The sequence below is a fragment of the Oryzias melastigma genome, linkage group LG20 (genome assembly GCF_002922805.2).
Source record: "Oryzias melastigma strain HK-1 linkage group LG20, ASM292280v2, whole genome shotgun sequence".
Lineage (NCBI taxonomy): Eukaryota > Metazoa > Chordata > Actinopteri > Beloniformes > Adrianichthyidae > Oryzias > Oryzias melastigma.
The window spans coordinates 4,197,599-4,223,814 of NC_050531.1; the positions used below are offsets into that span (position 1 = coordinate 4,197,599).

Genomic DNA, 26,216 nt, shown 5'->3' on the forward strand with positions numbered 1-26,216 from the left:
AAGCATCGTCGCTCCCCGATCCTCATTACCTTATAACGCGCACATATGTAACGTCACTTCCTCTTTAAAACCAACATCTGCGTCAGTTGAGAGTTTTGAATTTGATAGTGTTTTGCTAAGACTTCTGGGAAATTTCAAGTGCACTTGATTTTCGAATAGCAGATTCGGACAGTACTACAAAATAGCGAAAGCACTTTATTCTGCACTTTAAAGGGGGTTCGGACATGGCAAGTGACAGGAGAGGGGCGGATTACTCTGTCAACAGTCCCGCCCAGTTTCTCAGCCCTCATATTTCATCATTTTTCAACTGCAGATAATAACAAATAATTCAAAAGTATACGATAAAGCTGGAGTTTCAAGGTAAAGACTGAACATTTTATGTACACATCTGTATTGTTCTTTGTGCCCAAAGCGAGGCCGTTCATATCTCATTCTCTGAAAGACGACGTAAAGGCATTGACCCTGTGTGAGCTCCACCATCGGCTCTTCTGATCCGCCTCTATTTACACACTTTTGTTTCCTCCCGTATATGTTACGATTTTAGGGCCGTCAAAACTGATGAACTCACAAAAGCACGGTTGAACAAAGCAAACAAAGCTTGTTTTCTGCACATGAATTCAGAAAACGTTTTACTTCAATCTAAACTATTTATTTATTTGGCTGGATTGTTGCCATTTTCTCCAGTTTTATTTCGAAAAGATTGAATTATTGTGTGAACTTTGACCGCTTTGTTGGAATATTGATTCAAAATAATGTTGAGCTGAACTTTCCATGTAGCACATGTCGAATATTTAGCTCCAGAACGTGTTTTGAATTTTAAAATGATTGCTATCCAACCCATAATAATAACCCATCAACCTGATTTTTTATTTTCATTTATTCCAAAGTGAATGTGCCATAAAACTTCTCCTTTGAGCGACCTTTCCTCTCTGTTCCAGACTTCTGAACTTCATCAGAATTTCTCTCAGATGAACAAAGAAATGATGCTTTTAGGCAGAAATACATTTTTAAATGTTGTAGTTTGAGTGTTCATTTCAATCTACTCATAACTCTGACAAACGCTGGTGCATCGTTCTCGATCGCACATGAGATTTTAGCATCATTATTAACCAACAGGTGGTCAAGACCAGCGAGAGACGCCACAGTGTGTCACATAATGAACTATGTTAATGACACCATCTGTTAGCATTTTTGCTTTTATTACTGTCGAATGATTCCAGAATTCCAAACAGTCGCTGCTAAATGGAAGTTGACGCACGGCTTTTGTCTTCCAGACAACACGGCGTCCATACTGACGAAGCGAGGGGGCTTCAGGAGGAGGGAGCAGCCGGTGTATCGGCTGCCGGTGTTGATCGTGGACAGCGGCAGCCCGGCGCTGAGCAGCACGAACACGCTGTCGGTGCGCGTGTGCGAGTGCGACTCCGATGGCGTGGCCTTGTCATGTGGAGCCGTGGCCTACACGGCGACTGGTCTCAGCACCGGCGCCCTCCTGGCCATTCTGGGCTGCATCATCACACTCCTGGGTAAGACGACCGTGACTTCACGGTGGAGGAGTCTCCTTACAGCAGCTGTTTATCAGCAGGATTACATTTTTATTATGAATAACCGTAGTTAAAAATGTTAGATGAGGTTAAGAACTCAATATAATGTTGTAAGCAGTTTATTAATATAGCTTTTGTGGTCTCAATTAAGATGGTAATGAAACTTTATTCAGCTTATTGTGCTAATAAATGTCTTACTAATAACCTATAAACACATTAATATTGTTTATTAATGTGTTAATAAAGCTTCTTAAGGAATCTCAGTGTTATCGAGATATCCTGTCAAATGTTTGCCAGTTCACTAAAATCTTCTATTTGCAAAATTTTTAATAAAATAATTATAGAATTTACTCTGAGAGATTTAGAGGCCATTCAGATATTAAATTTATTCTAAATTTATCTTGAAAGGTGTCTTAAGGTCTAAGTCAGGATTTCTGCCCTTCAAAGCAAATGGAGTTTAAAGACCCACTCCAATAAAAATCATATTTTTTTTGTGTTTTTAAAATGTTCTAGTAGGATTTTTCTCGTAATACACTGAAAAAAGTGAAACATTGAATCAATTAATACAACTTTTTACAATTTATTTACATTTAGAGTTTTTAGTTTTCATCAAATTAACATTTTACATTGATGATTTCATCAACTTTAAAATTAAATTTGATACAAACTAAGAATGTGAAAAATTGCTTTACTTTTGCCAAGGAATTTTTAAAGTTTTACAATTTGTGATTAAAACTGCATTTCTGAGTATTTCTTAATTCAAATCACGACCAGATGAAAACCAGATGCTAGAAAAAGTCCAGACTAATGATGCAGCTACTGAAATAGGTGGAGCCAAAGTCTCCCCTCCCCCCATGCTGATGCAATTGCAAGGTTTGTTGTACGGTATGTAAATGTGAAAAGGCTTTAGAAAACATCCACTAAGACCGAACATCCCTACGTTGAATAAATCCATGTGTGAATCCCTCCTCTGGCTCTTTTCTATGTTCTAGAATTATTTCTCCCAGGAAGTTTTTTCTGTTTCCCAGAGCTCCACTCGACCTCAACTCTTTCTTCCAAAACTTTGATGTTGCTGGGATCCAATCCTGCTTCCGGGTCTGCTTTAGTGCTCAGCTGATGCTCAGAGGAGCCAATTGATAATGTTTTGTATAGATTAGCTTCTCAAAACAACCCAGACAAACCATTTACGTCTGACACTGTTTCGTAGAAATAATCCCACCCATTCATTGAAGTAATGTCTGTGAACAAAAGGGTGTATAGCTTTCTCTAAGACTGATTTTCCAAACATTGAGCTCTTCAATGCCACCCTGCATGACGGAAAGAAGGAAAGATCCCTTCCAAGGTGCCTTCATAGGCCTCATGTGTACCGTTTGTACTCTGTCGTCTTCCAGCCTCTTTTTATGATGCAGAGAAGAATTACGGCGGTCTGGGTTGTTCCAGAAGCCGGCCACCAATCTGGAAAATTCTATAAGCCAGCGCTGGTAAAAGAGAGGCTTAAGGAGGCGAATGAGGAGACGTCTGCTCCTTCAGTTTGGGCAGGATTTCATGCTCCAAATGCAGTGACCTACTACTGGATCATTGACACTCTTGGCTTGTTCACCGATGACAAACTAAAGCATGATATTGAAAAAAAAAGAATCAAATTACCATAGAAATCTGTCTGGCTTCACTCTAATGTACTGTATTTCACGCACATCATAGATCAGCTGTCTTAACAGACCTTTGACGGTGCAGAGCAGTCATGTGACCACGTTTGGTATGATGGTAGTAGGATAGACTTCTTCCATGAAGGAAAGGTTTATTTAAATCAATTAATGCAACATTTTGTACCAGGATTGGCTTGAGGGGGGCAGCACGTGACAAGAGAAAAATGGAAAACATGTTTCAAATATTCAAGGTTGGAGCTCGAGTTTGTGTTTGTAGAACACAAAATCCTTGGTTGTGGATATGAACTGTTATGGGAACCTTAAAAAATGTTTTCTGAGGACAGAAAACATTTTTTACAAAACATTCTTTTAAGGTAGATTTTTTTTTTACACAAGGACACATTGGAATTAGAATTCTGTGCTATTTTTTAAAGAAATTCACAAATTTAAATTATTTTAATCATGTGTGGACATTATTACTAATTATTTTGAAGGGAATTCAATTTTTTACAAATGTATAAATATGACAAAATACCTTACTTATGTGCTTTTTTGGTCACTTGTGTAACAGAAAAAACAGAAATAACACATTAGTAAAAAAATACATATATATATATTTTCCATATCCGTTCAGTAAAAACAATATACAAAAGTCTTTTAGAATCACATTACATTGTTTATCAGATGGATGCAGTTTCCATTTGGGTCCAGAAAATAATGATCAACCATTCAATTAATCAAAAACAACGTTAACATCATTTAGTTTTGTTCTAAAACCTTTTTTTATTATTGTTCTTTGTTTCAAACAGAAAATGAAAATAAAATAAGAATGTAAAAATACAAGCATAAAAATGTAAAAGTACAAAAAATACAAAATAAGCATAAGAATCTAAAAATACAAATATAAGAATTGAAAAATACAAATATACATTAAGATTTAAAATCTCTGGACAATAAACAACAAATATACAACGAATGTTAAACAATTAGAACAGAGTTACAATACGGATTCAAGTTCATATAAATTAACTAATTAAAACGTGTGCCTTTTAAAGAAGCAGCTTCTTTTTTTGGATCCACTTTTAAAATGTGAAATAACTAATTAAGTTATTCAAACTTATGTGTTTTGTCATCTCCTTTGCTTAATTAATAACGCTAAAATATCAACTGATCTAAAGTTATGTCAGTCACAAGCATGAAAAACAAGAGCGACTGAAGCTTCATGCGGTGACGGAGCCAAACAGCTGAGTTGTCAGATATTCAGCAAATGTTCCTAGAAAGAGCAGAACCTGAACAATGACTGCATCCTTTCAGGAGCTGCTGCAGTCCCAGAGCTCCACACCGTCTGTACCTGCATGTCATTCATCATTCTAGAGTGAAGAAAGCACTTTGCAAACACGGTTAGGCCTTCGCAAACGGATATTTGTCTCTGAATTAGCCTGAATCTCAGGATTATTTTCATTAATGACGAATCTGCTGACTGTTTTCCCATTTGATCCGTTAATCGTTCAAGCCAAAAAAAGAATCTAACGCAGGTTGACACGACTGAACAGCTAAGACGAGCTTAAAAGGGATTCTGATAGAAATCAGATGAGGTTGTATGTTAGTTCGATCTGCTTTAAAGAGTTTCTCCAATGCGCGTTTATATAAAACAGATTTGAACAAAGTCATGGCCATCTGAGCACCGACGGCTAGAAAGACGGTGGAATCCGGCCGGAGCGCTTCCCAACTCGCAGCTTCCAGCCTCGGATCCATTTCTCCATCAAACTGCAGAGGGAAAACATTTCCGCCCGGCAACCTCTGCCGCTCAAGTTCACATTTAAGTGGAGGTGTGGTTTATTAACAGCTCTTCTCACTCCACCCAGAGGTTCCTGCAGGAGAAACCAGGCTGGACTCTTTATATTTCATTTTTTATCCGCTCTGGTCAAACCCTGAAAGGGAAGAAGATCCATTCCCTCATATTTTCAGTCTGCGACCTCAGTCAGATAGCAGTAAAATGATGTTTGTATGGAAAGCAGCTACATTTCTGCCAAGAATATTTTCTACTTTCTTAATACATTTTTCAGGGTGGAATGTTTACACATCTGATTATTAGATTTTTCAGAGTATAAGTCGCGTTTTTTGCAGTTTGGCAGGAATGTGACCATTGACTATATAATCACTGGACAGCACAACCCTGCCCCCTTGTTCCAAATAGGAAGCGGCTCCAAGTTTTATTATTTCCATGGAAACAAAGGACAACTCATTCATAAATCACAATTAAACTTATTTCATAGACTCACCTCTTCAAAAGAAAATGATGTCGTTTGTAAAACTTTTTCGTTTCTGGAGCCCCCGAGGTCACTCTGGCCATCTAAAATTTAAAACGGGTTCTGAAAGTAGTGAAGGAGCAGATTACTGTGGACTTTGTACATTATTTGGATGGTTTTATAGTTAATCAGATCATTAACTACAATTTTATGGCAGAGTAGACACAGCAGAGTCATTCCGCTGCCCTTCAAAGAATTGTTCACACTTTAAAAAGCTCCCGACTTAAACCAACGCGGCCTGTGGGTTATATGTAGGGGGATTTTACATTCACTCTGAAAAACTGTAAGAGTTTTTTGTGTGGGTCACCTTCCTCTTGATTTGATCTGGCTTTTTGACCTCTTTGTCAAACAAAAAACATGTTTTTCTGCATCCTTATGTCTCTGCACCAAACTTTTCCTATTTGTGGTATTATAATTATAGATTCATATTTGTCTTTAAATAAATAATTATCATAGAATCTATAATCAAACAACAATAGTTTATATTTTTCTGCATTTCAGGTTTGATTATTAAACATGTTTCTATTTTTTTTTATATTTTTTGGTGTCATTATGAATTAGGTCACACATATTTACAAAGTCATCAGCACACAACAAATATTTTGCTCTGTCCCTGATGTTGATCACAGTGGGGCAAAAAAGGATTTAGTCAGCCACTATTTATGCAAGTTTTCCTACTTAAAAAGATAAGAGGTCTGTAATTTTCCTCAACTATAAGAGACAAAACGAGAAAAAGAAATCCAGAAAAAACTAGGAGGATACTTTGTTATATACCCTTTGTTGGCAATGACACAGTCAACCGTTTTCTGTAAGTCTTCATAAGGTTTTTCACAAATTTTTGTTGGTATTTTGGTCCATTTCTCCATGCGGATCTCCTGTAGAGCGGTGATGTTTTGGGGCTGTTGCTAGGCAACATGGACTTTCAACTCCCTCCAAAGATTTTCTATGCGGTTGGGATCTGGAGACTGGCTGCGACACTCCAGGACCATGAAATGCTTCTTCTGAAGCCACTCCTTCAGTTTGGGATCATTCTGAAAGACACGGACACTTTTCATCTTCAACGCTGATGGAAGGAGGTTTTCACTCAGAATCTGACCATAAATGGCTCCATTTATTTGTTCCTTTACACGGATCAGTCATCCTAGCCTCAAAGCATGATGCTTCTACCCCCATGCTTTACAGTAGGGTTGCTGTTCTTTCTATTTAACTCCACATTCTTTCTCCTCCAAACAGTAGATTTCTTATCAACAATTCTATTGTGGTTTCATTCTCCCAATCTTCTTCTGGATCATCCAAATCCTCTAGCAAACTTTAGACGGGCCTGCACATCCATTAGTTCCCCCGTGTGGTTCTGGGATTATGAGATCATTTTGACTTGAGATCTTGCGGGGAGTCCAAGATGGAGAGAGATTATCTTGTATGTCTTCCATTTCTTAATAATTGACTTCTTAACGTATTGCAGATTCAGTCTTCCTGGCCTGGTGCTGGTCAACAACTTTGTTTCTGGTGTCCTAAGATAGCTCTTTGGTCTTGGTCATAGTGGAGTTTTTAGTGTTTGAGGTTGTGGACTGATGTCTTGTAATGAGTTCAAACAGGTAATTAATACAGAGGATCTTCTTAAAGAAGAAGAGTCAGAAATCTTGCTTGTTTGTAGGTGACCAAATACTTATTTTTGCCATAATTTGCAAAAAAAAAAGTTATTTTCTGGATTGTTTTAATCGTCTCTCATTGTTGAGTTATACACGCCTCTCTCATCTTTTTAAGAGGGAAAACTTGCATAATATGTGACTGACTAAATCCCTTTTTTACCCCACTGTATGCTAAATGTGTTCGTCTTTGGTTGGTGTTTCAAAGAAGGACGTTCTTTGTGGAGGACTAGAAGGGAAGATCAGAGTAAATCGTTGGGTGAAAAGGTGGATGTGAAAGATAAAAAGCAAAGGCAGGGCTGTTCCTGATCCCAATGATGAATGGGGACAGAGAAGCATGGAAAGTCACACAAACAGAGACAAACTTAGAGGTCTAAAAAAGAAAAAAAAATAGAAACAGGATCCACGAGTTCTTTCCTGAGGCCACAGCGTACAGAATAGAGCCCGCTTTCATTAGCGTGTTCATGGTTCCGGCGCCTGTTGCTCTTCTGATTCTTCATTCATCACAAAAGCGCTCTCTGTTGCGATGAAAGAGAGAAAAACTTCAAGGGAATTTGTGGAGTAAAGTAAAAATGTGACCCTATCGGAGGCGTCACCTCGCTTTTGGTGTGTGCCGCTGCGGAGATCCTCCTCTGCTTTCAGCGAAGATCAACTGAGCGTTAAACTGTGACTCTGCTCCGCCAGGAAAGCGCTCTCTCTGTGGGGTTTTATGAACAATAATGCTGCCTGGAGGTGACGGCTCGCTGCTGCGTCATCTGTTACCGGATGCTAATGAATTCTCGTTTACAAGCGTCTTCGCTAACATCTTAACATATGGTGTTACAGCGAAACAGCAGCGGAGCGTCCTTGATATGCAACACGCTACTTATCTGTGTGACCTCCATGAATTATTATAAACAGGGAAAAAGACTTTGTTTCTGAAGGAAGACTTCCCGAGTGATTGATAGACTCACACTCGTTCAAAGGTTGTGACAAATACTAAGAACTGTTGGAAGTAAGAAGAAAAAAAAAAAAACATGAAAAATGTTTATTGATCTTTGTTAATTGGTAAATAAAATTCATTGAAATACACAGAAAAGCACCTGAACACAAGTCTTTGCTAAAAAATACTTTTACAGATAGTTTTAACCTGGAACAATGTACACGTGAACATATATTTACTGTATAAGTTGCTCTTTTTCAAGTAGAGGGAAGCATCAAATTCTATGCTTGATGCTTGTTCAAAAATGTATTTATAAACTTGTGGGAGGAGCTACCGTCTTAACCTCATTGCTACCTGGAAGCTTAAGTAGCAGTGAGGTTGTATGTACTGTATATCTCATATACAATGCATGGAAGACATGGATGATGTTGAGAGATCAGTTTTATTTGTTTTGAAAACATCCGTAGTCACGTCTCCATGTCTGGGTTCACGAGATCAATCAGACACTCTCCCTTTATGGGGTCTGAATGATGGACGCTTTCAGCGGTACTTCTGTCTCTGTAACCCAGTTCAACGACTTGCGTTCCCGCATTATCGGAGCCAAAAATAAAAACAAGAATAATAATGTCTTGATGCGAATAAGAAAAATATCACAAAATTTAGGAGGAAAACAGCTTCTCTTCCATGTTTGTTTTGAACGGCACTAGAGATGCAACGATACAGTTTGCTCACGTACCTCAATCTGAGCGTCACGGTTCGATATGTATTGAGCAAGAAAAAATAAACCCTAAAATCCTACTATTACACATATAATGCTTTATTTTGCAGAGAGAAATTCCATAACAACAGTTCAGATTTTTTAAGTGCAAAGTTCTTGGAACTTATTGCAGAATCCCATTTAAACATTTCAACTTAAGTGAACTGTAACAATTTAAGCAGTTCTCTTAAGTTTTGACAGCTGGATGTCATACACAATCTAAATTGAACCCATTTAAAATATTTAGAACTGACTTACTCATCCAAATAAACAACAGCAACACAAGTAAAGTGCAGTATTCATGTACCTTTACATTTTTTTTTGGCAAAAAAAAGAAGTATCTCGGTTGGTTTCAGTATTTAGCTAAAAATTTTATTATTTGACTACCGTAGGAGGTAGTTTCTGGCAGGGGGGGGGAGAGTGGGCAGGGATTTTTAGCCGCAGACACCCTTAAGGCACCCCAGACTGATACTGAAAAATACTTTTGCGTTTTACATCGAATATTGTTGCATCTCTAGACAACCCATATTGATACACACCTACTTACAGTGTCACAAATACAGAAATATACAAATACATTAAATACGTAAATCGCTTCTGAGTATAAGTCATACCCATAGACGTGTTATTTTCACTGGATGTAACAGGGTGTGACGTCACCCAACAATGCATTCTCACTCCCAACTTACATGAACGTAGGGTTAAACCGTTAAATCAGGAGTCCCAATACCGATACTGATGCAGTTATCGATATTGATACCAATACCAATGCTGGTATTAACACCAATATTGATGCCGATACCAATACCGATACTAGAGTAGATATCAACATTGATACCAATATCAATTCTGGTATTAATACCAATGTTGATGCCGATACCAATACTGATACTGGTGCAGATATCGATATTGATACCAATATCAATGCTGGTATTAATGCCAATGTTGATGCCGATACCAATACCGATACTGGTACAGTTATCCATATTGATACCAATATCAATGCTGGTATTAATGCCAATGTTGATGCCGATACCAATACTGATACTGGTGCCAATATTGATACTGGTATCATACCGATATCAGTACCAATTCCAATACTTTATTAATACTTTCTCCTTTGAATGTTGTATTGTAGAGTCATTTTGGAAATACACATTTTTCTGTTAATTAAGTGTATTATAAACCATAGGACATAGACTTTCGGTGAATGAAAATGTTTTAGCCAATTTCATCAATCTGTAATACAACCTACATCCCTCCCATGACAAAGGTAGACCCATGCTGATGTAAACAAAAATTCTTTCAACAAATATTTCTTCCCATACAAAAAAATCTGGCAATTTCACTAAAGAAGGAATTTTTAGGGACCATAGTGTTGCTAACAGATGGGGGTGGGACTTTTGACAGCCTGACCATCATGATTTAGGACGTCTTTTAATCCTGCCTTTTACAAATATGTTTGTGAAAATAAAACAGGTTTCTATGATGTGAAGATTCCAAACGACCAGAGAGGTGACAAAGAGTTTTGTAATTGGCTCAATACAGACCACTTGACCACAGCATTCATCCGTTCCTTCAGATGGTCTTGCTATCTCCACGGACTCTAATAAGCTTGACCCCAAACTGTAACGTCTCTCTTCTTCCTCCATCTCTCAGTAGATCACAGAGCTTCACTCTTCAGTCAGCAGCAGTGGCTCTAATAAATCTGTCGTCATGACTCAGCCTGATAACTACAGTAGATGCGTCCTGCAGAGAGCCCCCTCCGAATGCAGCTCCGCCGCTCGTCCTCGTGCCTCAGAACTCTAAATGTGCAGCCTCCACCTGCTGCGCCGCGAACCGCTCCGAGCTGTTTGTGCATTTGCAAAAGTTTTATGCTCATAAACCGAGCGCTCATCAATCACCGGCTGATATTTTTAGATTTAATTACTGAACTTGGCCTTTGCTTCTAGCATTAATATTCCTGCAAATGAATCCAACTGAGGCTTTGAGAGAAATGTCATTTAAAACATTTCTCTTTAATGACTCAGTCACTGTTTTTGGATTAAACGTCTAAACTACTGAGATGATTATTATCTCGTTAAGATCCTTCTTCTCCAGCTCAGGTCTGCTTTTGCAGTCCTCCAGAGGACGCAGCGTTGAACTCCCGTCGTCCACAAAGTTCTTTCTACCTAAAAGTTGCTCATCAGACTCATTCTATAAATGTCTGAGTCTACTGGTCTTGTGCTTCAGTGTCTGTCCCTGGTGTAATGCCTCTGTCTGAGCTTATAATGAGGCGTTTCTGCTGGAGTCACAGAGCTCTGAGTGTTGAAAGCATTTAATTGTTTCCTGTTTTTAAATACGTTCTGATATGAGGTAAAAAAAGTTACAAATGAGGGCTGAAAATTTACTTTCGCTCCACCTCAAGAGTCATTTTGTTGGTACGAAACCAGTGGAAAAAAACCCAAAACTAATGTCACTGGACTATTAAAAAATACTTAGCTTTGACAGACAGGGTTAATAGGACAATTTAAAAAATCAGGCAATTTGTGGATGTACTGATGAATAAAAAATTATAAGTAAAGATTGTTCTGATTGTAAAAAGGTTTTATTATCCACAGCACATCATCTCACCTGCATGAAAGCAGACACCGACTCATGAACACTCGTTTCTAGTAAATAAAAAATGAAAGAATTTAAAGAAAAAAACTACAAATATCAATTCTGACATTACCAAATATTTAAACGCCAATTAAGAAAGACTTTTAACCTCTGGTATTTAAGTACTTTAGTCTTTTTCCCGTCATCACTGGAGCTTTAGCTCTAGTGTTGACATTCTTTTGGCTACCATAGCTTTTCAATTGTCTGGGATTAACATTCTGTAGTTCCAGAAGATTCTGGAGAAGAGAAAATCAGCTTTTCACTGATATGCAGCTATTTACAGGAGTGGAATGTTTATGTAATCATTCTATTGTGGAGAAAACAAAAATAAACAGCTTTTTCTCTATTTGTAAGAATAATCATTCTATATTTGTTCTTGAAAATCCTGTTTTTTCATATTTTCAACTGACCAATCAGATGCCTCAATGGAAGTAGGTCGTCTTACATTAAACACAGGGGCGGACTTATCATTAGGCAAAGGTAGGCGATCGCCTGGGGAGCCCAACACTCTGGAGGCCCCGTGCTGAACACTTCATATAAGTGTCTAAAATATTGTTTTTCTGCCAATAATTAGGCTGCTGTCATAAAAAATACCTCAAATCAATGAAATGGTTCAAGACTCATCATGTGGAAGTGTTTTATCCTCCTGAGTGGTTAACAAATTAGCACATTCAATGAATTCAATGTCTTTTCTAAGTAAAAAATAATGTTTATATATATATATATATATATATTTACTCTAAGTTTAATTTCTATTCATTTTTAACATTATTCCTGTCTAAAAGTGGACCAGTAAATTAATTATTTGCCGTTTCATTCTAGGTAAGGATTAAAAAATAAAAAATGGTTGACAAACGCTGCAGTGTGCTCCATGTTATGGCTTGCCGGGGGCCGTCAAACTGCTGAGTCCGCCTCTGGTTAACAGTTTAAAATGTTCGACAGATTTTGTGAAGCGTGTTTTTTTAGGAGGTAGGGGTGTGGCCTTCCAACAAGCTAACTCCTGATTGGCCAGAGTAGGAAAGTTGACTCAGACCAATCAATGCTTATTGATGTCGTCTGGTTCCAACATGGCGGCTTCCATATTGCAAAAAAAAGGAAACTTAATTGACTTAATTTGGTTGGAGCCAGAAGTTAACCGTTTTTTTATAGGTGACATCACACTTAGTCGGTCCAGTGCTCATATATAGTTAATGGTTTGGCCTTAAACCTGCAAGAAAACAATAATAATCTAACTGTGAAGCTGAGCGTGTGGGAGGGATGTAACCAGTGTAACCATTATATTTTAAATCTAACTTTTGATTTAATTTTATGGACATTTAATTTAATCAAAAATATATGGACAAAAGCATACTTAAAACTAAAATCATTACAAATTATGAGTATTAATGCTTATTTATCATTTCTTTTAATAATTAAATATATTTTCTGATGTGATAAACGTGAATTAATTGGTATCTAAGGGCTTCTAAGCCTCCTTTTACTATCAGACAGCGACTGCAGCTGATTAACACATCACTGGAATTCACTGCAGACACAGACTGCATGTGCGTGACAAGGTGAGTAAATAATCTGTTCAGAATCACACAGCACATACAGAAATACTCTAATGAGAAAGCGAGGCATGCTGGTAAGAAAAGGGCAGCTCAGAAAATTCACCTTGTTCCCCATCGATTGCGTGGGGTAGATCATTTAAACAATTCAATTACATCAAAAGCCTTTGTAGCACCAAATTGATCCCCTTTCTTCTGCTGTTCATTTGGTTTACACCTTCGGAACTTGTGCTGTGAAGAGTGAGCGCTTGTCGTATTCGGCTTGTGTTTGTTAAAGCGCCCGGGCTGGAAATCACATCCTACACGCCCATCGGTACCTGACAAAGACTGTTTGTGTGCTCAGCCGTGCACCGCTTACAGGTTGTGACTGGATGCTGGCCCCATTCCAGTCGCTGACGCTCGCTGGTTAGAAGCAATAAACCCTGAAGAGCTTTGTTGAACAGTGCCGAAAATATTTCATTTCCGTGTGCCAGTCCTGCTAATTCACTCCGAGAAACTCTTATTGAAATTTCAGGGAATTGATGATAATTGGGCTTAATTTTCTCGTTCTGTTTCGAGTGCCAAATTGTGTTTTGGATTTGTGGATTTGGAGTGTCTATTAAACCAAAGGCACCATTCCTTGTAGTTGTACCGTACAGTCTTTCTTCAAATAGCTTACAGAGAGACGTGGCGATTCATCTCCTGCAGTCCTCCCATGTGCCATTTTCTCTCCTTCCATCTCCTCCATTTGCTCCATCATTTGAGGGTGTGAAGTGGTGTTTGAATTTGGTTCCCGGGCCTCTTTCTGTGCTGCCAGCAGCAGCTCGATGCCGAGCAGGGGAAGAAATATGGGCCCACGGAACGATATTTCACTGGTGCTGCCTTGACATTGATGGATAGAGGATCATTAGACATTTGCCACTTTGCTTGGGCGTAGAGTTATTTTCAGCAATAATGCATGCGAGAGGGAGCAGAGGCTGGAGGAGGGCTCCCGGTACAATGGCAGAGAGCCATAGCTGCACGTTCTCCGGCAGATCTGGAAGCAAATGTGGGAAGAGGTAAACACAGGTTTTCAAAATGAAACGAAAAGCTGAAACATGCTTGTTCACACCATCAGGAGGTGAGCATGACAGAGATGTACAACAATCCTGACAGACACTCACTTCAAAACCTTAGGCTACTTTCATTCATGAAAGAAGGTTTTTTTACGATAAAAAAAATTATTTAATTGATCAACAATATATATATGTTTTTGTTATAGTATTTTCCAGCCACTTTTTATCTGCAAATAATCATAATATAAAATTGTACATTTAGAACGTTCATTTTTAACCTTAAGGGTCTAAAACTCAGTTTTTGTCTACTTTTTCTATTTGAAAGACTACCTCATCAGTTATTTGGTATTATTTTAATCAGCACAACCTCTCCTATGTAACTCTACCTTTATGTAGTCATTTGTCCATTTTATATTCACACACTACACATGAAATTATGCAAAAACAGAAAATTCTGTCTGAAAAAATGTTATTCATTTTGCGGTGGAAACCTCAAACATGCATAACAAACTGTTTTTACAGCATAGAATGAAACTTTTTGTTGTAATTTTATAAAAACAACAAGAATAAAATTTGTCAACAAACCAATAAACATGTTTTTTAGTGAAAATACTAAAAAAATCCAGGCTAAAGTCAAACCAGGCAGCCCAAATAAATAAGAATTTATCTGATAAGAGATCTGCTAATTTGACATTTTTCCTCAAATTCTGTTTTTCTTTTATTCCAGCTTATTCATTTTTTTCTCATAAACTTTCTTTATGCTTGTGAAAACTAATAAAAGGGAGAAGTTTGATCCAGCTGGATTTCAGGTTGGCTGCACACAGGTGGGGGCGTGTCTGTCTTCTCTGAACCGTTTGCCTCCTGCGATGTCGGTGGGCGGGACTTTCACGGAGAGCCGCAGAGTTTCCGCAAATTTTAGACAATATTGTGGAAAATTCATGTCGATCCTGGAGGAGAAGTTAATAAGAAAAAAAAGAGAAAACCTGGAGCAAGATTTGCACCGGTTCAACATTCTACACCAAACCTCTATGAAGTGATATTTGTGCAGCACATTGAGAACTCAAGTTTTGAGATAAAAACGTCCTAATTTCTAAACAAAATGTTCACAAGAAGAAATAAATTTTTTTCCAAAATAAATAACCATTTGATTGTTCAAGCTAACAGTAAACTACCAGCAATAATCTGTCGCTTCTCACAAACACTTGTAAAAAAAGATAAATATAATCATTAAAAAATGCTCACTAAGTACTAAACCTTTCTGGGATCGTAAACACTTTTGTATCAAGTTGCAGAATTTTTTTAAAATATGTAAAATGATTGCATAAAATTATAGATTTTAATATTTTTAGACCATCAATCACTGCTTGAATCTAAAAAGGTAAAGACACAAAGACATGAACAGTGTCGTCAATAGGAAATAAATTTGGTCATTTCTACTTTTTTTTTGTTTACCTACATCATAGAAGCCATTATGTTGTAAACTCATGTTACATTTTAAGACGTCTGATTTTCACCTCAGTGGGATCGATAACTTCTTGTCTGAATTTGACACAATTGTGTTTATGTTTTAATTGTTTCATGACAGTTTCAAGCAACAACATCAGCGTCTGGAAAAAGACTTAAATGCAGATAAAGTGATTGTAATCCCAACAACAAGTCACAGCCGTCAAAGGTAAAAGCGGATCTTAAAACATATTTAGAAACAGGTGGACAGCTTACACATTTGCTGCAGACGGGTGGAATCTCAAAAACAATGTTAGGAGATCTAAAAAAATAAATAAAACCTGTGACAACTTAGTTTAATCTATGAATTCAGTTTAACCCTTTTTGGAACTGATGGACACCCTCATGCATCAACGTGATAAAACTCCATCTAAAATAAACACATTTCAATATTCTATAAATTACATTTTATTGAGTTAAAGAGAGAATATTGTATATATTTGTAGTTTTTGAACAAAAACAATCTTTTAAGGTGGAAAACGAACGTCAATCAGAGCGGAAGACCCGCTGTGGGGGGCAGAGCCAACCGGAGCTGTCTGCTAATAGAAATTAAACAATGATAATTTGGCATTGGGATTGATATTCATTTGTTCAACAATAACGTGCACTAGCGTTGTCTAAAACTTGTAAAAAAAACTCTGCGGTTCACCGCAAAAGTCTCTTCCTCAGGTGCAGGTCAGAGTGGACAGACACGCCCCCACCTGTGTGCAGATTTTAGTCCAGCAGAACACCTGAAACCCAGTTGAGTCAAACTTCTCCAAAAACAAAACTCTCTTTCATTAGTTTTCACAAACACAATAAGGAAAACATGAGATAAAAAAACAAAGAAAGGATTCCTGAGAAAATGTCAAATGGACAGGAGTACTCTCAGGAGAGAAATTCTTATTTTATGGGGAACCTGAAGCCAAACAAGTAAACTGTAGTACAGCCGCGGTCTGTATAACACAAGAAAGGTGACATCATGGAGCTGTGAGGTCGGGGATGTTCCTCTACCAACACAATCATGTGGATCACAGACGTCTGTGAATTTCACCTGGATTTTTGCTGTTTTTTAGTTCAAAAACATGTTTATTAGCTTGTTGACAGAATTTATTTTAATTGTTTTATGAAAACACACCTAAAGCTTTCCTTTCTATGTTGTAAAAACGGTTCATTAAATATTTTTGGGGTTTCCACAGCAAAATGAATCCCATTTTTCCAGATGGAATTTGCTGTTTTTGCTTGATTTTATGTCTAGTGTGTAAATATAACGTTAAGAAATGACAAAATAAAAGTAGTTTCACATAAGTGAATAAAGTGATACCAAATAAGCAAGCAAGTAGTCTTTAAAAATACAGAGGTAAATTCAAAACTGAGTTTTAGGCTCCAAAGGGATACAAATTGAATTCATTATTTAGGGAAAAAATGAAAAGGTGGGAAATGACCCGCTGATAACAGCTTTGGGACATATCCAATCTGTGCAAAGGTACGCTGGAGAACTATTCAAGTTAGGTCACTGCATGACTCAGGGATTGTTCTGGTACAAACCAGTTTGTTGCCACAGGTGAGAAATTAAAAATGTGCAAATAAACGGATCATTATGCAGATGTACAAAAGTTTGTTTACAGATAAATATAGTCAAAAAGGAAATCGTTAAGATTGGGATTGGCTGGTGGGGTGTCCAGATTGTTCCTTATCTTGGCTCAAATACTCCAACTAGACCAGAGGTGAGAATTGATAAATGGATGGAAATTAACTGAAATCTACAAAAAGGTTTCTTAATAATGTTTTTGGGTGAGAAATGTAGTTTTTATTTAAAACCAGAAGTGATTTTTCGCCAAAACTTTGTTTTCACCATATTTTTCTCCTCAAACCAACATCCTTGTTAGATCATTTCTAAGTCTCCGTCTTTGTTTTACCTTTTTGTCCCCGAACAGTTGATGAAGAAAGCCGCTCTCAGTCTGTTTTGCACAATTGATTATTGAATCAAGCAGAAAGTTTGATTTCATTCATCTCGTGCATTATGCCGATCTTCTTCAGTGGATTGTACTCTTAATAATAAAATGTTTGATGATAATTCCTTTTGATTCAAACGATAATACAGTTTATTGAACAGGACTGAAGTCCGCTGAACTTGACTTGGATGTTTTTGCTTCACTGAAAAGTTCTTTCAGAGCCCAAATAAAAAGATCTGAACTCAAATACGTCAAAAGTTGCTGAAATAAAAGGAGAATTCTACATATTTACTCAAAGAAATGCAAATTCAAGGTTTTTTCAGATGCAGACGATGAATTCTTTTAAGCAGAAAACACTACTAGCTTTGGTTAAATAAAATGAATGTGTATAGATGAGTCGTATAGTTTGAAGGGACCATCAATGCAGTTTGTTACTATGGAGACACGTGTCATCAGTAGATTTCCTTTTGTCTGACCTCCTTTTTTCATAGTTATTGGTGAAAATACTTCAGTTATCATTAAACTATTAATCAAAAGAAGAAGTAAACTTTTATGAGAAAAAAAATGTCCTCCGTCAAGCATGGTGGTGGTAGTGTCATGATCTGGGACTGCTTTTGAGCCTCCAGTCTGAAACACATTGCAGTAACTGAACTTTTTGGGGCTTTTCCATCAACTCGTTTGGGTTTTTCAGCTGAATGCCAATCTGGACTCAAACAGGTTGACTTCTAAATGGCTAAAAACTTCAAATGAGATGACAATTATCATGCAATTTAGGCACATTTTGGACCTGAACTTTAGTTTTAAGCTAGATGCCAGCTCCGATAAGGAAAACATCATTGTGTGTTTCATGTAGGGGAAGCTCGTCCAACTCTATAAGAATAGACAAAGGTATCCCTCAAGGATCCTCCCTTGGGCCATAATAATTTTCCATGTTTATTAATGACCTCCCAAAATGCTTTCCAAAATGTAACCTTCACCTTTATGCAGATGATACAATTATTTACTTCTCTAAACCAAGTGTTACCGAGATTAATATATATCATGATTTTGACTTGATACAACACAAGCTCTAATAAACATATACTAAATAAAACTAAATCATTCTCCATGCTCTTTCAGAAATACTCCATGAACTCAGAAGGATTCAACCTTTTTTAGATTCTCCTCTTGATGTTCCAATGTCTTTTAAATACAGGGCTGCATGGCGCCCTATAGGCGAAACGGGATTTCTATAGAACCTATTTTATCATTTCAGATTCATATTTACTCTCTTACAAATAAACTAACATACCACCTCAAAACTCCATCATTTAGTTTACTGTTTTAACACTCATGTTAGGGAAAGACTCATCTGCTACTTCCAATTTTGGACGATGGAGACTTATATTATTATTTTAATACCAGTCTACATTCTTTAGATATAAATTATAACAATCTTTGTGGTTTCATTCTTCGTTACACATTAGATAATAGATTTGGGTTGGCTGTCACCATCAGGTAGACGCCAATTTCATTGGTTACAGTTTATTTCTAAACGTTTTTATTTTATCTCTGAGTCATTTTACAACTGATGTTTAAAGAGAAAAACAAGATTTTACAGAAAAAAAATAAACAAAAATGTATATATAGTAACTGAACAACTATTTAAGTAGCAATTCTAACTAAAAGCAAAGAAATATCCTTCACTGTTGTCTGCTTATTTGCATAAATCCATATCGTTCTATAGAAGATGAGAAATTGCATCAGATTTGGTGGCAGTATTGCAGGATGCTGCTGCGCTGTCGAAGTGGATTTTTATTTTTTTATTTTTCGTTTATGCATGTTTTTGTAGAGCTATTGTTTCCTAAGAATAAGAAATTCACCATCAGATGTATGAGAAACGAGAACTCCACAACTGGCTAAAACGTTTTCAGGGATTATGGATATTTTTTGACTCAGCAGGTTTGAATGTTTTTAAAGATTATCTTTGTGATATTTTAGTTTAAAAAGAAGACATTTTACCTCCTGTAGCCCTGACTCAGACGCCGTTTCCTCTCCCTGCAGTGATGGTTCTGCTGATTGTGACGATGCGCCGGAGGAAGAAGGAGCCTCTCATCCTGGAGGAGGAGCGGGACGTCCGAGAGAACATCGTTCGCTACGACGACGAGGGAGGCGGCGAGGAAGACACGGAGGCCTTCGACATGGTCACCCTGCGCAACCTCAACGTCATCAGAGACCCCAACGTGCGGCGGGACGTCACTCCCGACACCCCCACCTTCTTCCACTACCCCTCCGCGTCCCGGCCGGCTTACAAGAACCTCCCGGACAACGTCGTGTTCCGAGAGTTTATCTGGGAGCGGCTGAAGGACGCCGACGTGGACCCGTCGGCGCCGCCTTACGACTCCCTGCAGACGTACGCCTTTGAGGGCAGCGGCTCGGTGGCCGAGTCGCTCAGCTCGCTGGAGTCGTTAAGTACGGACTCGGATCAGAACTACGACTACCTCAGCAACTGGGGCCCGCGCTTTAAAAAGCTGGCCGATCTCTATGGCAACAGCGAAGGTGCCGGCGTCTTCTCATAGCCCCTAAACGCGTCCCGTATCATCTCTTGGACTTTCCAAACGTTTGAGTAATTTATTGTCAGAGAAAATGTGTCCGCCTCAGCGCACCGAGCGAAAGATTCACAGACAAGACAAGAGATTGAAAGAAAAACGCCGCGACTTCAAAGGTCTTGGGTTTGTTTACCTACCGGTTTGGATTTTCAAAAGTGGCGAGTTTTGACACAGACTTCAAAAGTGGCTCGACTGAGGAGGAAACCTTGTGTGGAAAAGACATTAAAGGTTTCCGATTTTGGGTTGAGTCCAAACTCCAGAATGCATTACAGGTTGTTTTTTTACGGGAGACACCTGTCCTTTCATTCCAGAGATGGGCGCGGGCCCAGCACTCCGCCTTTGATGCATTCAAGGAAAACATTCAAGTTTCTCATGAAATGTGGCAGCTGGTCGGCCGGCGGTCACGTGACCGGCGAGAACGGTTTCTAACCTTTGTGTTCTGCTCTTTCTTTCTTTCTTGGGGATAGATTTTTCCATAGACGGACACAGGAAGTGCTCCTAAACAGTTCAGTATAATGAAGTAGTTCAAAGGAAGCGATGAGGACGATGAAGAGGAAACAAAAACCTTCTGCAGATGTTGCGATGTCGTGTGTGTCTCTGTCTGTTTCTTCTGCCACCTTTCTATTGCCAAGTCCAATGTATCATTTCTCAGCGATTCTGTCGGGATTTAGTTGTTCTGCTTTTGTAAGAAGCAAGTGGACCTTAGAACCTTTTTCTACATTTGAGAGTTGATGGATCTGTCCTTATCGTGCTTGAGGTTCGCTCTACCTAGACTCTAGAAAATAAAAAAAACCTTTCTGAAGTGACAGTGCTTACTGGGTGAAGTTGCAGTTTGTACGTAAATACATTTTGCTTCTATAGTTTGCAGAACATTTTTGTCGATGAACAATGAAGGGACGACCCATTTTGACCTGAGGACACACTGTATGATAATCATATGTGCCATTTTTTTCAGCTTAAGGTTATTATCCTAGTATTGGAGGTACAAACGTGCAACCGATATGTATTCTTATTTATAATAAAGAGCCGGAACTGTGGGAATTCTGTTTTTATCCGTTTCCTGAAAATAAAATTTACATCCAGTTCCTTAAATGTCTGCAGAATTTCATTTCAAGTGTGTTTAGATGTTGAATTCTGACATTTTTTAACAATTAAATAACTAATATTTAAAAAAAAAAAAACTAAAATATAAACATTTCTAATTATCTATTGTTGGAAAAACATAAAATAATGCTAAAAAAAACACTGACAAATGTTAAGTTATGTAACAAACTAGGCAAAATTAGCTAAAAAAATGAATAATTTAATACATTAAAAACCAATGAGTTATAAAGGCTAGAGTCGCTATGCTAGCTTGTTGCATACGCAAAGTTGGACGCCATATTGGATAGGGCGAAAGCCTGTTTACTACTGTTCTACAGTTGCACAAACAAAGCTATTTGTGGCTTTTCACAAGTAAATTATTACTGTAAAATAAAGGAGAACTTATAGAAAACTTTAGCAACAAGCTAGCATAGCATCGCTAACTCATCGCTAAAAACAACCTTCAATAAAAATGGTGTATTTGTTTTTTTTTTACATGTTCTTGTAGCATTTTTTTTCATGATGGAGGACATATTTAAAGAAAATAAATGTTAAAATTACATTTTTTGTTATTTCTTTATTTAAATTGTTGTGAATAAAAAAAAAAAATGTTGTTTAAAAAAAGGCTGTTGGTGCTACAATCAGTAAGAAACTAACTCCCTGATCCGCTCCACGAAACATTTGTACGACTTTGTTTTCCTCATCTGGTTTAAAATTTTACGACTGAATAACTCCAATACTGCGGTATTAGAGCTATGCTCACCAAAAATGGCGAGCATGCTCGCCATTTTTGGTGAGCATAGCTCTAGTACCGCAGTATTGGAGCAATGCTCGCAATTTCCGTTAGATTGGGGCTGTAAGCTAATGGAAGAGACTGTAAACAGAGAGCTCTCAGCAAAATAAAGAGCAAATTTCTAATGAACTCATGCTGCTCTGCAGAAACTATGTCCTAGAAAATTGTTTTTTGTTTTTTTAATTTTGACTAAAATCGGCATAAAGTAAATAAAAAATGTGAAAATAGATCAAAAGATGATCAAAGTGGAACTTTAGACACATAAAACAGTTCAGAAGAAGCTAAAATGCTCATAGAAATGCTGTAAACTGACACAAATCTACAGAAAAGTTTAGTCTGACAAACTGTAACAACTAATTTACCTTTGTTTGCTCCCTCATACAGTCTGAAACAAACTAAATAACCTAAATAACGAAGGTTAATATGATGAAGGAAAGAGAAGCTTGAATTTAAACACTGAACATTAAAAGGCAAAAAGAAAAAAAAAAAGAGTACTGGTACATATATTCTGTTGCTCAACACCTCCTCACGTTTTACATTTATTCTTTATTTATTTTTATTTTTTTTAATTTAAGGTTTATGTTGTTTTAATTGATAGTTAGCATTTGCACCTTTTGTTCAAAACAAAACAATTAAGTTAGAAAACTGAAAGATCATGTGGTGGTGTTTTATCAAAGACATCAATTACTTCCAAACTGCCCAAATGCAGAACAGAAAGGATGATGGTACTGAGACAAATTTGTTTTTTTCTTCCCAGATTAAAGTGAATATCTATAGTAAGTTCAAAAGAGGTAAATCTTTTTTTTAATATTTACTTTCTGGACATTTTTAAAGTCTCACTTTGATCATCTTTTGATCTATTTTCAAAGTGTTTCCCAGCGCTCTTTTGATTATGATTATCCTGTTTTTAGAAAAAAAAAATGTTGTTTTCTATAGTTTCTGTAGAAGTTTGTTAGGAATTCACACTTCCTGTTGGTGAGAGCTCTCTGTTTACATTCTCCCCCACTAGCTTACTGCCCCTCCCTCACAACCCCAACCTCACTGTCATGAACCGGTCCTCTGTCTCCCAGGATCCATCACCTGAGTAGTCATTCCTGGGTCCCCACACTACACTTCCCATCAGCCCCTGCTGCCATTCCCAGAAGCCCCACAGCTGTTTTCCATCTGTAATCACTCCCAGCAGTATTTAGACTCGGTTGTGCTCCTCTGCCTGACCCTGATTTAACTTTATGGACGTTTAGCTGTGCTTCACTCCTGTTCTCCCATTTGTGCCAAATAAACCGTCTGTCAGTTATGACGATAATATTACCGGTACAACAAAAATAGCAAACAGTCCAGTCATACAGTTTAGAACCAGATTCCAGCTCAGACGACTAAAACAAAGACGTTCACGGATCTATTTGTCTGGAAGTGGACGCATCAGAATGGAGCAGAGCAGAGAGATTGTGGCCGTCTGAAGACAGAAATACACAATACACAAATAAAACACAGTTTAATCTTAAAGTCTTTTATATATGTCCTCCAAAAATGCCACAAGAACACGTTGTAAATATCAAAAGCACAACAGACATTAGATCAGGAGTGTCAAACCGTCAAACACTAAAACTACATTTTTAAAACTTTAAAACCCTAACTTTTTAACATAGTTATGAACTATATATATATATATATATATATATATATATATATACACATGCGATAATGTGTGAATGCTGTAATCTGAATTTGGCAGCTAAAAACGCTGAAGCTAATAGCCAGCTAAAATATTAGCTAAATGCTAAATCATCCTGAAAAACTAAAAAAACAAACAACTTAGGTTATCCAGAACAGCTAGCTAAAAAATACCTTAAATTCGAAATATCCGAAAAAACTGTAAAAAGCATAAATCCACTAAAACAGCTAGCATGTAGCTAAAAAATAACTAAACTTTAAAATATCGTAAAAACGGAAAAAAACTAAATTAGCTTTCGTGTCAATAGCTAACACCAAAACAGCCCAAAAAAACTTATAAAGAAAAGCCTAAATTAGCAAAAATAGCTAGCATGTAGCTGTAATATTAGCTAAACTCCAAAATAGCCAAAAAATCGTAGTAAAACCAAAATAATCCAAAAATCAAGCATGATGCCAATTTTTTAAAACTTTTTAACTTTTTAACACAATTACGAATAATAAAAAGGCAGGAATATTATTCCAAAATAAATCAACTTAAACCTTAAATAACTTTCAATAAAAATATATTGTGTCAAAATTATCCAAGTTAAAAATGAGCACAAGATAACATCGGGTCATTAATAACAATAAAATAAAATGATCTGGAGGGCCGGATTCGGTCCCCGGCCTCCACTTTGACGTGCATTCAAGTATTTAAAATTTTTATCAATTTTTTCATGACAAGTTGTTAATTTAGTTTTTTTTTTTTTCAAAAGAAGCAACAAACAGTCAGAGATTTTTTCTCATCACTTTTTTGTTTTAGACGGGTCTTGAAAATGTTTTTAACTTTTTAAGGAGATCTGAAGACTCTTTTAGAGTTAGTCACGGATTGGTTGAGAGTTCAAACGCAGCATCTCTCGTAAACGGACAAATTATACCGAGTGCATGTGTGACAGTGATAACACAGCCGCTCCCTGTTTCAGGCATCATATTTTTTCAGAAATTTCCTCCATATTACATGTCAGTACAAGAATCTAGACTATAGACTTCAGAGTGGAGACACTCAAATAGACTCTGTGTAATTAGAGACTTCTCTTTGCATCATTAAACTTTCTCAAATTCCCAAAGACAACAAACACTCAGCAGCAGTTAATGCCTCATTGACGGCACTCGCCTGATAAGTATTCTGCCAGTGAAGACACCAGACTGAAGTCATGGGGGAATCCACATGATGGAAGCAATTGTTTTAAGATGCATCTCTAATCCAAGTCCAATCAAATTTCTCTCAACGATTGCACTTTTCTGAACCGTTTAGGTTAAAGCCAAGCTGGAATGGTTCTTAGGTGAACATCAAGTGAAATTCCTCAACATATTTATTCATTGTCAGAGTTGTTCCAGCAATTACACCCAAATCTTGTTGATGGTTCGTGAATTGGATGGTTTACTGCCTGCTGATTGTTCTCTCGTCACAGTGATTTAAGTCTGGTTGGTCGTGTATTTGTAATAACGGATCCGAGGAACCAGAATTTTAGAAAAGTGGGAAAAATACAAGATAAAGAATCAATTTACCTCATTTCCCCCCATTTTTGTTGAAGTGAGTCTAAGTCTTCAAAATACGGAAGACTTGTTATAAGGAAACTTACCAGCAAATAATATTGAAAACATAATCACTATCATGTGCTGCCATTTTTTTTTTTCATCCTCTGAAGCATCGGTGTTACTGATCCACGTCATCTACAACTTCTAATTGCTCCAATTTTTGTCCTAATTGCTTCCCAATGACACAGAGAAGTTTGGAAATGATCAAAACGTGTTTTTTTTTGTTTTGTTTTTTTTAGTGAGAATTCAAGATGGCAGCCTTTTCCCAAGGTCAAAGGTCAAAGAAAGTTGAGGGTTCATTGTAGAGCAAATTTCGCTAAAATCTCAGATTTTGTTACAAAATGGCCACCAAGCCGCTAATAGTGTGGACATCCCATAATAATTTGGTATGGAGGTTTTGTTAGCGGATTTCATTTTTTTTTCTGAAATAATTTTTTTTGCTGAGTCAGCAGTTTTTTGTTTTTTTGTGATAGTTTTTTGTAAGCCACGCCCACAACTTTAACATTGCTATATCATATGATATATTGTTTTGTTCAGCGAGAGAATTCATACATGACATAAATGTGTGAGCTAGCTAAGATTGTAATAGTTACAATGTGCATGCATTCAAATTCTGCAACTTCTTTCCACAGAAAATTAGCATTGATACTTTAGAAGTTACAAGACGATCGATGAAAATTGCTTACGACAAGTTTTTGTCATATTTTAAAAACACGAAGGTGCTTTAAAAAAAAAAATTAAAGATGGCGGCCTCTTTCTAAGGTCAAAGGTCGATGAAACTTCTTTGTTCGTAGACGATAGCTGACGGCACTTTTGTGAAATTTCTTGTGAATCTCATGAATAAAAGTCTTGTTTTCCCATATTGTGGAAAAACGTGAAAATCAGCAAATCTCAAATTTTGCCTCAAAATGGCCGCCAAGCTGTAGGCCATGTGGCCATCCCATAATAGTTTCAAAAGTTCCCTTGGATCTGCTCCACGTGGGTTTAGGTTTTGTTAGTATATTTTTCTTTTTTTGGCTTC

The 26,216-nt window shown here is 37.2% G+C and overlaps 1 protein-coding gene across 3 annotated transcripts in view; it reads left to right on the forward strand.

Annotated features, from left to right (window-relative positions):
* Positions 1-21,162, forward strand: part of cdh7a (cadherin 7a) — a 199,427-nt gene extending 178,265 nt beyond the window's left edge. For all 3 annotated transcript variants that reach the window (XM_024280477.2, XM_024280478.1, XM_024280479.2), the window contains exons 11-12: positions 1,275-1,523; positions 19,526-21,162. In XM_024280477.2, the coding sequence (XP_024136245.1) occupies positions 1,275-1,523; positions 19,526-20,040 (764 nt within the window). In that variant the 3' untranslated portion in view covers positions 20,041-21,162. The remainder of the gene's footprint in view (positions 1-1,274; positions 1,524-19,525) is intronic.
* The last annotated feature ends 5,054 nt before the right edge of the window (positions 21,163-26,216 follow it).